The 12,390-nt window shown below is 35.5% G+C and overlaps 1 protein-coding gene across 1 annotated transcript in view; it reads left to right on the top strand.

Annotated features, from left to right (window-relative positions):
* nonC (serine/threonine-protein kinase Smg1) overlaps positions 1-12,390 on the top strand; it is a 1,411,261-nt gene that overhangs the window by 134,036 nt on the left and 1,264,835 nt on the right. The window contains exon 8 of the mRNA XM_090378365.1: positions 10,622-10,792. Coding sequence (XP_090234491.1) covers positions 10,622-10,792 — 171 coding nt within the window. The remainder of the gene's footprint in view (positions 1-10,621; positions 10,793-12,390) is intronic.

Genomic DNA, 12,390 nt, shown 5'->3' with positions numbered 1-12,390 from the left:
TATTAACCTTACTTTATCCCTTGCATTTCTTTAAATCCATCTTGGTATTGTCTGCTTGAATTATCTTCAATATTATACAACATATTTTATATATGTGGGTGTATGTGTGAAAAATGATCCCCCCCCCATGTGTCTGCAGATCCCAGTTTGGAAAATGCTGACTTAGTTGATAATCTGGAAGTCTTTGGCTTTATGGTGCTGCTTTCCACTTGTCCAATGACATTGTTGAAGTAATTATGAACTATTTTAAATCTGACCACTTGCCTTTGATTTTCACCTTTGAATTGTATCCCAGGCACAAACCAATGCAGGACCTACCCTTAATGACCAACCCAGTTTGGCAGAAAAACTCCAAATTTATCAATGTTCCAAACTGCCCCCATAATCATTAACATTCTAATGGCCAAATTCTGTTTGAAATGTATCCATTGAACTCTCATAAATTTCCATTTCCACACTGCCATGAGTTAGCTTTTGCAATATGTTACTTTCATTATTTAAGCTGCACTGCCTTAGTAATTTTGGCAAATATTGCAAGGAAGCTGGCTTATATGAAGAAGCAAAACCTATATAAGCTTGCTTCTTCATATCAGCCAAAAAAAAAAAAAATAAAAATAAATAATAATAATAAAAATAATTAAAGTAAACAAATAAAAAAATAATTCCAACATCACCGATCCACACACCCTATTATATTTTGTATATTTCCTCCTTAAATTTATTTAAACTACCCACCTCTACATCTGGATGGAAGTTGTTCCAACAATTAAATATCATCTGGCTGAAAGAAAATTTCCATACATCTATCCTGTAACTATCATTCCTCAATTTAAATTTATGCCATCAACATTTAGTGTACTTAATTTTCATTCAGAGCTCTAAACTCCTCAATCAGATCTTGCAGAAGCCAAGTTTCCAGACACTGTGATTTTGCAGAACTGGAGCCTTTTTTTAAGAGTATTTTAAGTGGAGAATTTGCAGAACTGGAATCATTTTTTTAAGAGTACTGGTGAATTTCCAGAACCGGAGTCTGTTTTGTTCCCCTCTCTAATGTTATTGCAATTCCAGACTTGCATGCAGTGCTCGATATGTCTGTGTCCTTACCATTGCCTAATTCAGCAGAATAATTTCCTCCTTATCTCTGCTGTCAAAATTCCTGTTAATCATAGAAAAAATGTAATAGCTATATTATATAGCTATTATATTTATATTTTATTTTTTTCTATTATATAATAGAAAAAATAATGCAATATAATACAAAGGGTACTAGGAAAGTTTTTCAATACAGCTTTGTTTATTTAATTTTTTCAAAGTAATTTCCTCTACATTCAATACACCTCTCCATCCTCCGAAACCAATCTTTAAACCAGTTCTGCCCAGTTTCACTAGGAAGTAAAGCACACTCGTTGTCCCAAGCCCATAGAAGGTCCTCATCACTGGAAAACCGCCTCCCTTTTAGCTTCATTTTCACATGCGGGAACAGTGCAAAGTCGCAGGGAGCAAGGTCTGGACTGTAGGGAGGGTGCTCGAGAAGTTTCAGTCCTGTCGTGGTCAAATATTCGGTGCAGGCTTTGCCGCGGTCAGCTGGAGCATTATCGTGATGGAGGTACCAGGTGTCCATTCTTGACTTTGGCCGCAGGTTCTTCATAGATCCAATGACTTTAGGCAGGCATTGTTCAGTATACAACTTAGCTGTGACTGTCTTCTGCGTGTCCAAAACGACACGTTCCACAATTCCACTCGATTTGAAAAATACAGCTATCATTTTCTTCTTTACAGATCGGGATTTTCTGACAATTACGGGTGTGTCGTCATCATCAAAGACCCAAACTTTGTTTTAAGCCTTGGTCGGCAGATCGTAATAGTACAGCCAAGTCTCGTCACCTGTCACGATGTTGTTCACATACCGAGATTGTCCCTTATCAAACTTTTTTAACATCTCCCGGCACCAAGTCACACGTCGTGTCATCTGCTCTTCAGTCAGTTGATGCGGCACCCAGAGAGAACAAAGTTTCTTCACGTGCAAATGATCTTGCAGAATCGAACGAATTGCTGGTGCATTTAGGCCCAAAGTATCCTCTATCTGTTGGTAGGTCACTCGCCTGTTTTCGTCAAGCATTTTCCTCACAGCAGTAACGTTTTCCTCCGTAACTGACGTTCGTGGCCTTCCCGGCCTCTCAGAATCCTCCAGAGTGAAATTTCCCCTTTGGAATTCTCTATACCACCTGAATATCGTTGTACGATGTGGACAATCATCATCTAGTGCAAGAGTCATTTCTTCTAAGCACTGGTCTATGGTTAAACCACGCACGAAATTATACCGCAAAACTGTCCTTATCTCATTTCGTGACCACGATGCCATCGCAAGCACTTTACACTCTCACTACTAATGAATAACTGAGCCCATCGACTTGGCGCGGCGGCTACTATGCACGTATGACCATGTCTCAACATGCAGCAACAAGCAGCTTCCTGTGATTCATTGTTGCGTCATATTGCAAAACTTTCCTAGTACCCTTTGTATAACACAAAATACAATAGACACATAATAGCCAGTGCCATGACCAACATTTAAAAGTTAACTGTACAAAACAGTATTGTTTTGACTGTGATAGAAATCATTGTTAATAAAGCTAACCCGAACCCGTTATCTAATATATTCCCTCCATCACTTGTCATGATGTAACCTGTACCTATTTGATAATGAGATTATCAGGCCATGGAACCATAAACAACCATCTGTTTATATGAGATTTTATAAACCTAACTTGTACATTATTATGCATTAGCTTTTAATTTTTCTTATTTCTGCTGTTGTATCATTAATACAGTTGTAGATTTAAATTATCCTCAATCAGCATGATTTAATAATACAGGCAGTTCTCGCTTTACGAGTTTCTGAGTTTACGAGTTTTTTCCCCCAAGTATCAAGTATGAACAAAATCAAAAATATGAACATTAATTGCAAAAAATGAATGTTAAACATTCATAAATACTGCATTCCAAACCACGTGCATAGCTATACAATGCAGCGTACCCCGCTTTACGATATTAATCAGTTCAAGAGACACCATTGTATCGTTAAAATATCGTAACGTGAACCCAATAACACATTGTTTTTTTTTTGGTAATTCGTTTCAAGATCTTGGAAGTTCAAATTTTCGCTGTGTAACTAAGCTATTTATCTCTCTAAAATGTCATTTTTAAGGTCACAAGCGTGACCTTAAGGCCATGTAAAAGGTCGTGAGTGTGGTATGTAAATTGTAATAGTTACCAATTCAAATGCACTACACTTTCATCGTTATCATATGTTCCGTTATAAGAATCAATTTTAAACGCCTTTGTGATATTTTTCTAAAGCACATTTCTGGAGGTCACGACAATAAAACAATAAAAACAATTTGCACTTTCCGGTTTATTGGGCATTTCTGTTACTGCAAGCAATTATAAACAGGTAGTAAACTCGATCTTCTTGCATTTTCAAAAATACCGATAGCTGGAATTGTGGTTTTTTACGTTAATTTGGTAAAGTGTGTTTCCCCTTTACTGAAATCTTCAATCGTATAAAAAACATAAATAAATTTTCAGAATCTTCTCTTCATTTCTTTTTTTAAGCTTCGTAAACTTGTTACTCCACGCGAATCATGTTAGCTGCAATTTGTGTGTGCCATTAAAAAAATGCTTATGCATGTAATCGTGAATTTTATAATTGAAAGAGAAGGTTATCTTGAAAACAAACGCCGCAAGAAACATTTCTGAAGACAATTCCTTGGGCAACAAACCAACGACTGCCGAGCCAATAATGAGTGATCAACGAGTGTGCATTTATTCGATGTTGAAGAATAAACATTCTTTAACATTTGTAAGTCGTAAATAATTTCTATATTATTATAATTTGCTTGAATTTACAGGCTACGTTATTTCTTTCGATAAATTAATCACTGTTTAAACATAAACTAAGTGGCTAACTAATTTCATTGTTGAGAACTTAACCCCTATTTTTAACCTTTGTCTATGGGAAATAAATTCCTGCTTTATGACCTCTTGCTAGGAACGAATTAACTTGAGAATTACCTGTATTGTCATGATTCATTTTAGAAATATTTGAGTGCAAATTAGGAAAACTGATTGCTTGGAATACTGGACTTGTAAATGATGCAAGCATCGTTAAAAAAACAACTTTTGTTATTTTTTTCACATGTTGAAATAGTTTTATATATTTAAAAAATGTTTTGCTATAGTGTTATAATGAATATTATTTATATATGATGTTATCTTAATGGATATTATTTATATATGGTGTTATCTTAGTGAATGTTAACCACCTGTAGTTATTTCCCATATTAATAAACAAGTGTACATTATCATTTATAAGAGCTACTGACTGCATTCCAAACTCACATCTGCTTGATCTAATAGTTGGATTTTAATTGATGTAATTCGCACGCTGAAAATTTTGTGCTCTTGTTTCAAATAGAAACGGAGAGCTCAAAAACCGAGATTCATCACAAAAAAAAAAAAAAAAAAAAATTTTTTTTTTTTTTTTTTTTTTTTTTTGTGATGAACCATAGCATCACAAAATGGGGAAATATTTGTCAGCCCATATGGAACTGGAAAAAGGGACGGTAGAGATAATCTACTAATTGAATTTGTGGAGGAACAAAATTTGTTCATCATGAACTCCTTCTTCAAGAAAAAGGACCAATGAATATGGACCTGGAATAGCCCTCTTGGAAATACTAGTGAAATTGACTTCATACTGACAAACAATAAAAAGATATTCATTTATTACTCAGTCTTGAACCATTTTAATGTTGGAAGTGACCATCAGTTACTGAGAGAAAAAAATAAAAATTGATTGCAAGAAAGAATGAAAAAAATTGGTCAAGTCAAATAAAGTGGAAAAGATCGACGCTAACCAACTATTGAAAAAACCTCAAAACTTTGAAATGGAACTCTCCAACTGTCTTCATGTGCTGGAAGACCTTCTTGACAGAAGTATTTCTACCGATAATGACAAAGTCATTGAGACTATTGTAGACAGTGCCTATGTCCTTGCACCTACTGTAAAACAAGAAAAACCAACCAGAATATCAAAATAAACAATTACTGTTAAGGGGGAAAAAAAAAAAACAATGAGAAATGAAGCAAAGTGGTAACATAGGAAACAAGATAGAATATGTAGAAATGTGCAAGACCATATGAACGTGCATAAAAAAAAGAAATGCACAATTTCAACATTTATTTTGACAGAAGAACACTAGAAGAAAATCAAGGGCTAAAGAAAGCAAAATGAAAAATGGTTATGCACAAGAGCGATATGTTTGCTTTCAAGCATATTTCTACTTCTACTTATATATTTGTATATATATTTGTATAAGTAGAAGGTGCTATAAAATTAATGATATAATAAATCAATCAATCAGGTCACTGTTGAAATGTTGAAAGCTGGAGGCTAGCTGGTATGTAGAGCTCTTTTAAAAATGCCTTCTGCTTAACAAAGTATCTGTAGCATGAAAAAATGCAGAAACCATCCTACTGCACAAAAAGATGACAAGGGAGATTTAAAAAACTACCAACCAATAAGCCTATTGCCAGTTGTCTACAAAGTTTTCACAGAGATACTTTCAAGAAGAATAGGCACAATACTTGATGCGGCAACCCAAAGGACAAGCAGGTTTCAGAAGCAGCTTCAGTAAATGGATCACGTACAAACAGTGCAGCAAGTTATAGAGCGGCACAATGAATACAACCTTTCATTATGTATAACTTTCTCAACTATGAAAAAACATTTGACTCAGTCACAAAACAAGCAATAATGAAGGTCCTAATCAGCCAAGGTGTAGACAGGGCTTACGTCAATATTTTCCAGTCAATATAAGAAAAGACGACTGCATCAATACGCATTAACAATGATAAAGTTCAGATCAACATAGATAAAGGCATCTAATAAGGAGACACAATCTCCCCAAAATTATTTTCTGCCCATTTAGAAGAAATTTTTTGCAAACTAAATTGGGATAATAAAGTACTCAAGACAAAAGGAGATTACCTGAATTGCTTACGATTTACGGATATCATTCTCTTTTCCAGATTTTATTTGGAAGAATTGCAGCAAAACAGTGAAGAACTGCAGAATGAGAGCAAGAAGTTCAGTTTGAAAATTAATATCAAGAAAACACAGGTTATGTGTATTCTTGATATTCAGGAAACAAATTTACCAGACCAAAGAAAATTTTAGCTGATGGACATGAACTAGAAGAAGAGGAAAGGTATGTTTTATTTTGGACAAGAAATTTCACCAGATGGAAATTCAATAGTGCATAAAATTGGAGTGGCAAGCATTTGGAAAGCTTAATATAATCTTGAAGACAAACTTCCCACTCTGTCTCAAAGAATAGTTTTTGATCAGCATATCCACCCTGTCCTAACATGTGGTTGCGAAACATTGATGTTGAATAGTAAAGCTTTACAAAGACTGAGGGTCACACACAGAGAAGTATAGAGTGCCGAATTTTGAACTTAACTAAGAGACCGAAAAAAATATGCATGGATTTGTAAACAAACTAAGGTCCGTGATATCATTGAAAGAACAAATCACTTAAAATGGAAATGGGCGGGTCACATATCAAGAACTGATGTTAGATGTGTCAAACAAATTTTGGAATGGATACTGCTTGGCTATAAACTCCCAAGAAAAATGACCAAAGATGAGGCGGGTTGATGCAATTGTGAAATTTACTGTACAATGGCAACAGAAGACACAAGACATGTTGCTAAGGCCTTCATCCTGCAGTGGGTTGACAATGGCTGAAGATGATGATGATGAAACTTTAAACAGTATTTACAAATTGGTAAAGGTACTGTAAACAGTACCTTGTACCTAAATTGCAAACAGTACTTTGTACCTAAATTGTAAACAGTATTTACAAATTAGTAAAAGTATTGTAAATAGTACCTTGAACCCAAATTGTAAATGTCATTTTAAAATTACTAAAGACATTGTGAACAGAGAAAATAATAGTCACTGTTTAAAGAAGTAATGCAGGACCATCTGGACAGATGCAACCATACTGCAGTCCTAACAAATCCTTAACTCCTTAACAAGACAACCCCTTAACAAATCCATGCTTGCATGGATTTGTTAATGGGTTGTCTTGTTAAGGAGTTAAGGATTTGTTAGGTTACTATGATACAGGGAAGGAACTGGATGCAAAAAATAATTTTGATATCATATACTTGGATTTCAAGAAGGCTTTTGATACTGTTTATTTAAGACTGCTGCACAAAGTGGGACAATGTGGAATTAAGGATAAGTTACTGCTATGAATAAAGGGATGGTTAAGTGGAAGAAGACAGAGTTGTTATCAATATGCACTGCTCTTTGTGGGGCTTACCTCCCTATCCCACTTGAAGGAACCGATAACCTTATTGCAGATTCTTGGCAATGACACAAATTTGGAGGAACTGTTTACTTATTTGAAACAGATAAATCTTTATAACAGCCTATGATCACAATAACATGAGAAATTTGTGATAAGCAAATATTGAACAGGCACAATATGACCCAAGAGGCCCTTGTGCCAAAAACCCAAATACAACAACAACAGCTCTTTGTGGGCTATTATTTTTAGTGCAATCTCCCAGGGTTTGGTTCAAGAAACTACACACGTGCATTTGTTGTTTTCAGTATTTATTAACAACATTGATGAAGGTATAACATGCTTATACCTTCATCAGTGATACGCTTATACCTTGTGGAGATTCACAGACTAATAGATTAGCGGTAGCTACAGGCAGAGGAGAAAGTAATTCTTGCACTGCTTCTATTGGAATGAGCAGCAGCCTGCAAAGCAAGGTACTGGGTACCAAGGGCTGCTGGGAGTCATCATGGAACAAGTAAATACATGAGTTGTGTTAGGGTAACTAAGAGTAAGAATAGGTGTATGTATACTTGCATGTACACCAATGCTAGGAATATATTAAATAAATTTGATGAATGTGAAGTGGTTAAGACATCAAAAGTGGATATTGTTGGGATATAGAGATGTGGTGCCACATGCATATAAGCAGTGCAGAATTGGAATTTGGGGTTTACAATGTGTACAGAAAGGATAGACAGTACAGGAAGGGAGGGGGGGTTATGCTGTTAGTTAAGAAACCCACAAAATCTAAGGAGGTGCATCCAATTGACATTGGTGGACAATGCAATGTTGAGTCAGTGTGGCATGTCATAAGCACTGGGAAAGGGAAAATGAGAGTAAGTGTGTGGGTTTCTTAACAGCAACCCACAAGTTCCAGAGTTTACTGGAACTTTTGGATTGGTCACTCGCACACTAGCAAGACTTTTGTGGATTTATTTGGAGGACTGTTTTCTACAGCAACATGTTCGAGAGGCATCCAGAGCAAGTAATACTCTTGATCTGATTATCAGCAGTGATTCTTCATGCGTTAAGAATCTGCAGATAAAGGAACCACTAGGTGGCAGTGATCACAGTGTACTGATATGGGATTTACTTTGGAGGCAGCAAAGGAAGTAAGCAAACCCTTAGCCACAATTATGAAAGCTTCCTTGGACTCAGGGGGAGGTCCCCATGGACTGGAGATGTGTAAATTTGTCCCCAAATTCACAAAGGGGGAGCAAAGGGCAACATGGGTAATTACAGACCTCTTAGTCCAACTTCTGTTCCAGGGAAAATAATGGAGTCACTGGTTAAGGAAGCGATGTGGGATCATCTAGATAAGACTGCAGTTATAATTCAGACACAGCTTGGGTTTGTTAAGGGGAAGTCGTGTCGGGACAGATTTGATTGGATACTATGATGTGGTCACAAAGGAATTGGATGCAAAGAATAATTTTGATATCCTATTCTTGGATTTTAGGAAAGCTTTTGATACTGTGGCACATGGAAGACTACACATTGTACTCTGCAAATTGGAGCAGTATGACATTAAGGGCAAGTTGCTACAATGGATAAAATGTTGGTTGAGTGGGAGAAGTCATAGAGTGGTTATCAATGGAAATGTTATTAGTGAAGTCCCCCAGGGTTCAGTGTTGGTCCCATTGTTGTTTTTGGTATTTATCAGTGATATTGATGAAGGTGTATCAGGGTGAATGTCTAAGTTCACTGACGATACGAAGGTTGGCAGGGTCGTTAATGACAGTAATGATAGTACACTTCTGCAACAGGAGCTGGAAAAGTTGAGCAGATGGGCTGAGAGGTGGCAACTGAAGTTTAACATTGACAAATGTAGAGTACTGGATAACGGTAGCAGTAACCCCCAGAGTAACGTATCAGCTGTGTGGTACTACACTCAGGGTAGTGGAGAATGAAAAGGGTAATTGTGCAGTCAGAAATGAAGTTTTTTGAGCAGTGCAAAAAGGCTGCAAGAGTAGCCCATGATGTCTTGTCAATGATATACAGCAATTTTGCTAACAGGGATAAGGAGGTGATTGTCCCCTTGTATATAAGGCAGTGGTCAGGCCAGATCTTGAGTACTGTTTACAGGTCTGGAGGCCTCATTTTAGGAAAAATTAGAGCTGCTGGAATGAGTACAGAGGGGACAACAAGATTGGTGAGGGGAACATAGGGTTGGTGTTACCAAGAAAGGCTAAAGTTCTGCAAATTGCAGCTTCTGGAGACTAGGCATCTGTGAGGTGGTCTAATTGAGGTGTATAAGGCCTTGAATGGATTGAGCAAGCTCATTGCTAATGGGATTCTTCCTCTTGCTCAGATTACTCACCTGGTGGGCATAAATTCAAATTGAGGAATAAATTTTAGAATAGCTGTGCAGAAGTGCACCTTTACCCAGCAGGTAGTTGATAGTTGGAACCAACTTCCATATGTTGTAGTGGAGTTCAGAAACTCAAATAAGTTCAAGGAGAACTAGACAAACATTTGGAGTGAACGGATAGGGGAAATGGGAAGGGTTTTTTTTTTTTGGCTGATGTTATATAAGTTTGTTTTCTTGAATCATATGCCTTTCTAATGCTAACACTTTATTTTATAAAATTATCTTTCCCTTTTCATCGCCTTAGTGTTCTAATACCATATAAATTGTGCTGGATTGTGAATAAAGGTGCATTTTTCCTATTTGGCTTGATAAAGTCCTAACTTTTTCACAACTAGAATACCATTCACAACATTGTCATAAAACATCTATAGTCAACTTTATAACTTTATATTATCACATAACATCTGTATGATTATATCAACTCTTAACTGTCTTAAGGCCCCCACCCAGCTTGTTAGGAGGGGCCAGACCATGCCAAGATGGTGATTATATCTCTTTGATAATATCAACTCTTAAGGAAGTTAAGAGTTGATATAATCAAACTGATGTTATGTGATAATATAAAGTTAGCTTGAAAATAAATTAGCTTGATAAATATATAATTATATTTTATAATTTGGCCTTTTCCCAAAGACTATTACTTTTCCCTATTGTGAATTACTGTGGTGTACTTTATCTTAGGCTTAGACAAAGTAGTTGTAGAGATTATATTTTTAACTGTTTCTAGTGAAAGAAATTTTATTTTATTTGGTTTTGGAGACATTTAGAAAATGGTTAGTGAGTTATTAATTATATTTTTGTTACATTGTTATTATTACTGTTACAGGACACAGTGGACATATTGGTTGGGTGGCTTATTGATTCATCACAGTCTCACACCTTAACTCAGTATGCTTCAAAAGCATTAATAACCTTTCAGCAGTTCTGGATATCAGACATCACTTTTTCACTTACCTTACTTGGCCAGTTCATTGAAGACATGGAAGCATATGCTGAGGTAAGTGATTGAAATTTCTTAGTCATCATAGATATACTAAAAATTATAAGATCTATTTGGATCTCATTTCAGTGATCATTATTATTAAATTTATTAATAGCAGAAGTTTTAAGTTGTGAAGGAAACTCTAAGTGAATTATTGATTGCTTCTAAGATTTTTGAGTTTTGCTTCTGTTTTGCCTGTAGTTTGATGCATTTTAAAGAATGAAATTAAAAATAAAAAACATGGAAGTTAAAAAGAAAAATTATAGGAACTAGGAAACTTTGAATCCCCAAAAGTGTTCCCTTTGGTTGAAGGTTCATTTTTTTTTTTTTTTTTTTTTTGCCAGTCCTGATTTTTTTTTTTTTTTTTTTTGCCAGTCCTGATTTTTTTTTTTTTTTTTTTTTAAATAGTGACAAACCTTCAATAAATGGGAACACTTTTTTCCAGGAATTTTGAAGTTTATTTTATTTTTAATTTCACCCTACCAACTGCATTCAGCCTTATGGTTAAAAAGGAGGTAAGTTTTGTAAATATAAAGCAGTTGTAATTCACTTAATGATTGCTAATGTCAGAAGTACATGTTTGTTTGAAAATTTTATTTTTATTTTCATTTATTTACACTTATTCAACCAGTCACATTAATCTATTTATGAACAACTGGTGCAAAAATATGTGGTGCCACATGTTTTTGACTTCCCCATTTTTCAACTGAATGTTGAAAAATGGGGAAGAGTCTCTTCTTAGAGGACCATTAAAGTTGATTTCTGAGATTGGTTAGAACTGCTTATTTGCCATTTTTTAACTCGTTGAAGAACATTAGATGAATTTTATTTCTTTTGCAGTGCAGCATAATGAATTTAAAAATTTCAAACTATTTAAAGGATTTGTTCTGTAGGCAGAACTTGTACAGTAACTACAAAAAAGAAGCTTGTTTTTCAACTTTATTTCTGTTATTTGATAGCAGCATGCTGTGTTCAGAGATCTAGAAATATATGATAGGATGGGCCTATCATATATTTTTTGTAATAGCTAGAATAGATCAGTCAGGAATGTATTAGTAGTGGTAAATGATGCAAGGAAGCAAGCTTATTCAGCATCAGCAAAAAATAATTACTCACTACTGAAACTGATATTATGGCTGATGATTTTTTTTTTTTTTTTTTATGAGAACCTCAAACACGAGAGGTATTATAACCTATAGTACTTAGTACCGTGCTTGGGTTGGAGGTTGAGAAGACGAAAGAAGATATTTGTTGATATTGGACTTGAACTTCTGTAGATTGTAATTTTCAGGAAATACGTATGAAGGAAGGTTGTTCCAGAAAACGGCAGTTGAATGAATAAATGAGGAAGATGAAAAGTTGGTTCTGTGGGTTAGAAGTTGGACAGTAAATGGATATTGGCTGGTGGCGGCACGTGTTCGGACTGTTTTGAAAGAGAGAGCGGGAATTATAGAAGCCAATTCAGAAGAACAGTGCCCATGGAAGTATCTGTAGAAGAGGCATGCAGCAGAAACAGTGTGTCTATGAGAAAGCGAGTGGAGAGACTCTGTTAGAGATGAATCATTAATTAACCTAACTGCCCTCTTCTGAATGGAATCAAGAAGCCTGAGAGA

The sequence above is a fragment of the Mastigoproctus giganteus genome, chromosome 7 (genome assembly GCF_048544385.1).
Source record: "Mastigoproctus giganteus isolate SK-2022 chromosome 7, ASM4854438v1, whole genome shotgun sequence".
Classification (NCBI taxonomy): Eukaryota; Metazoa; Arthropoda; class Arachnida; order Uropygi; family Thelyphonidae; genus Mastigoproctus; species Mastigoproctus giganteus.
The sequence above is the reverse complement of the archived record's forward strand: the minus strand, read 5'-3'. Positions and strand labels throughout refer to the sequence as shown.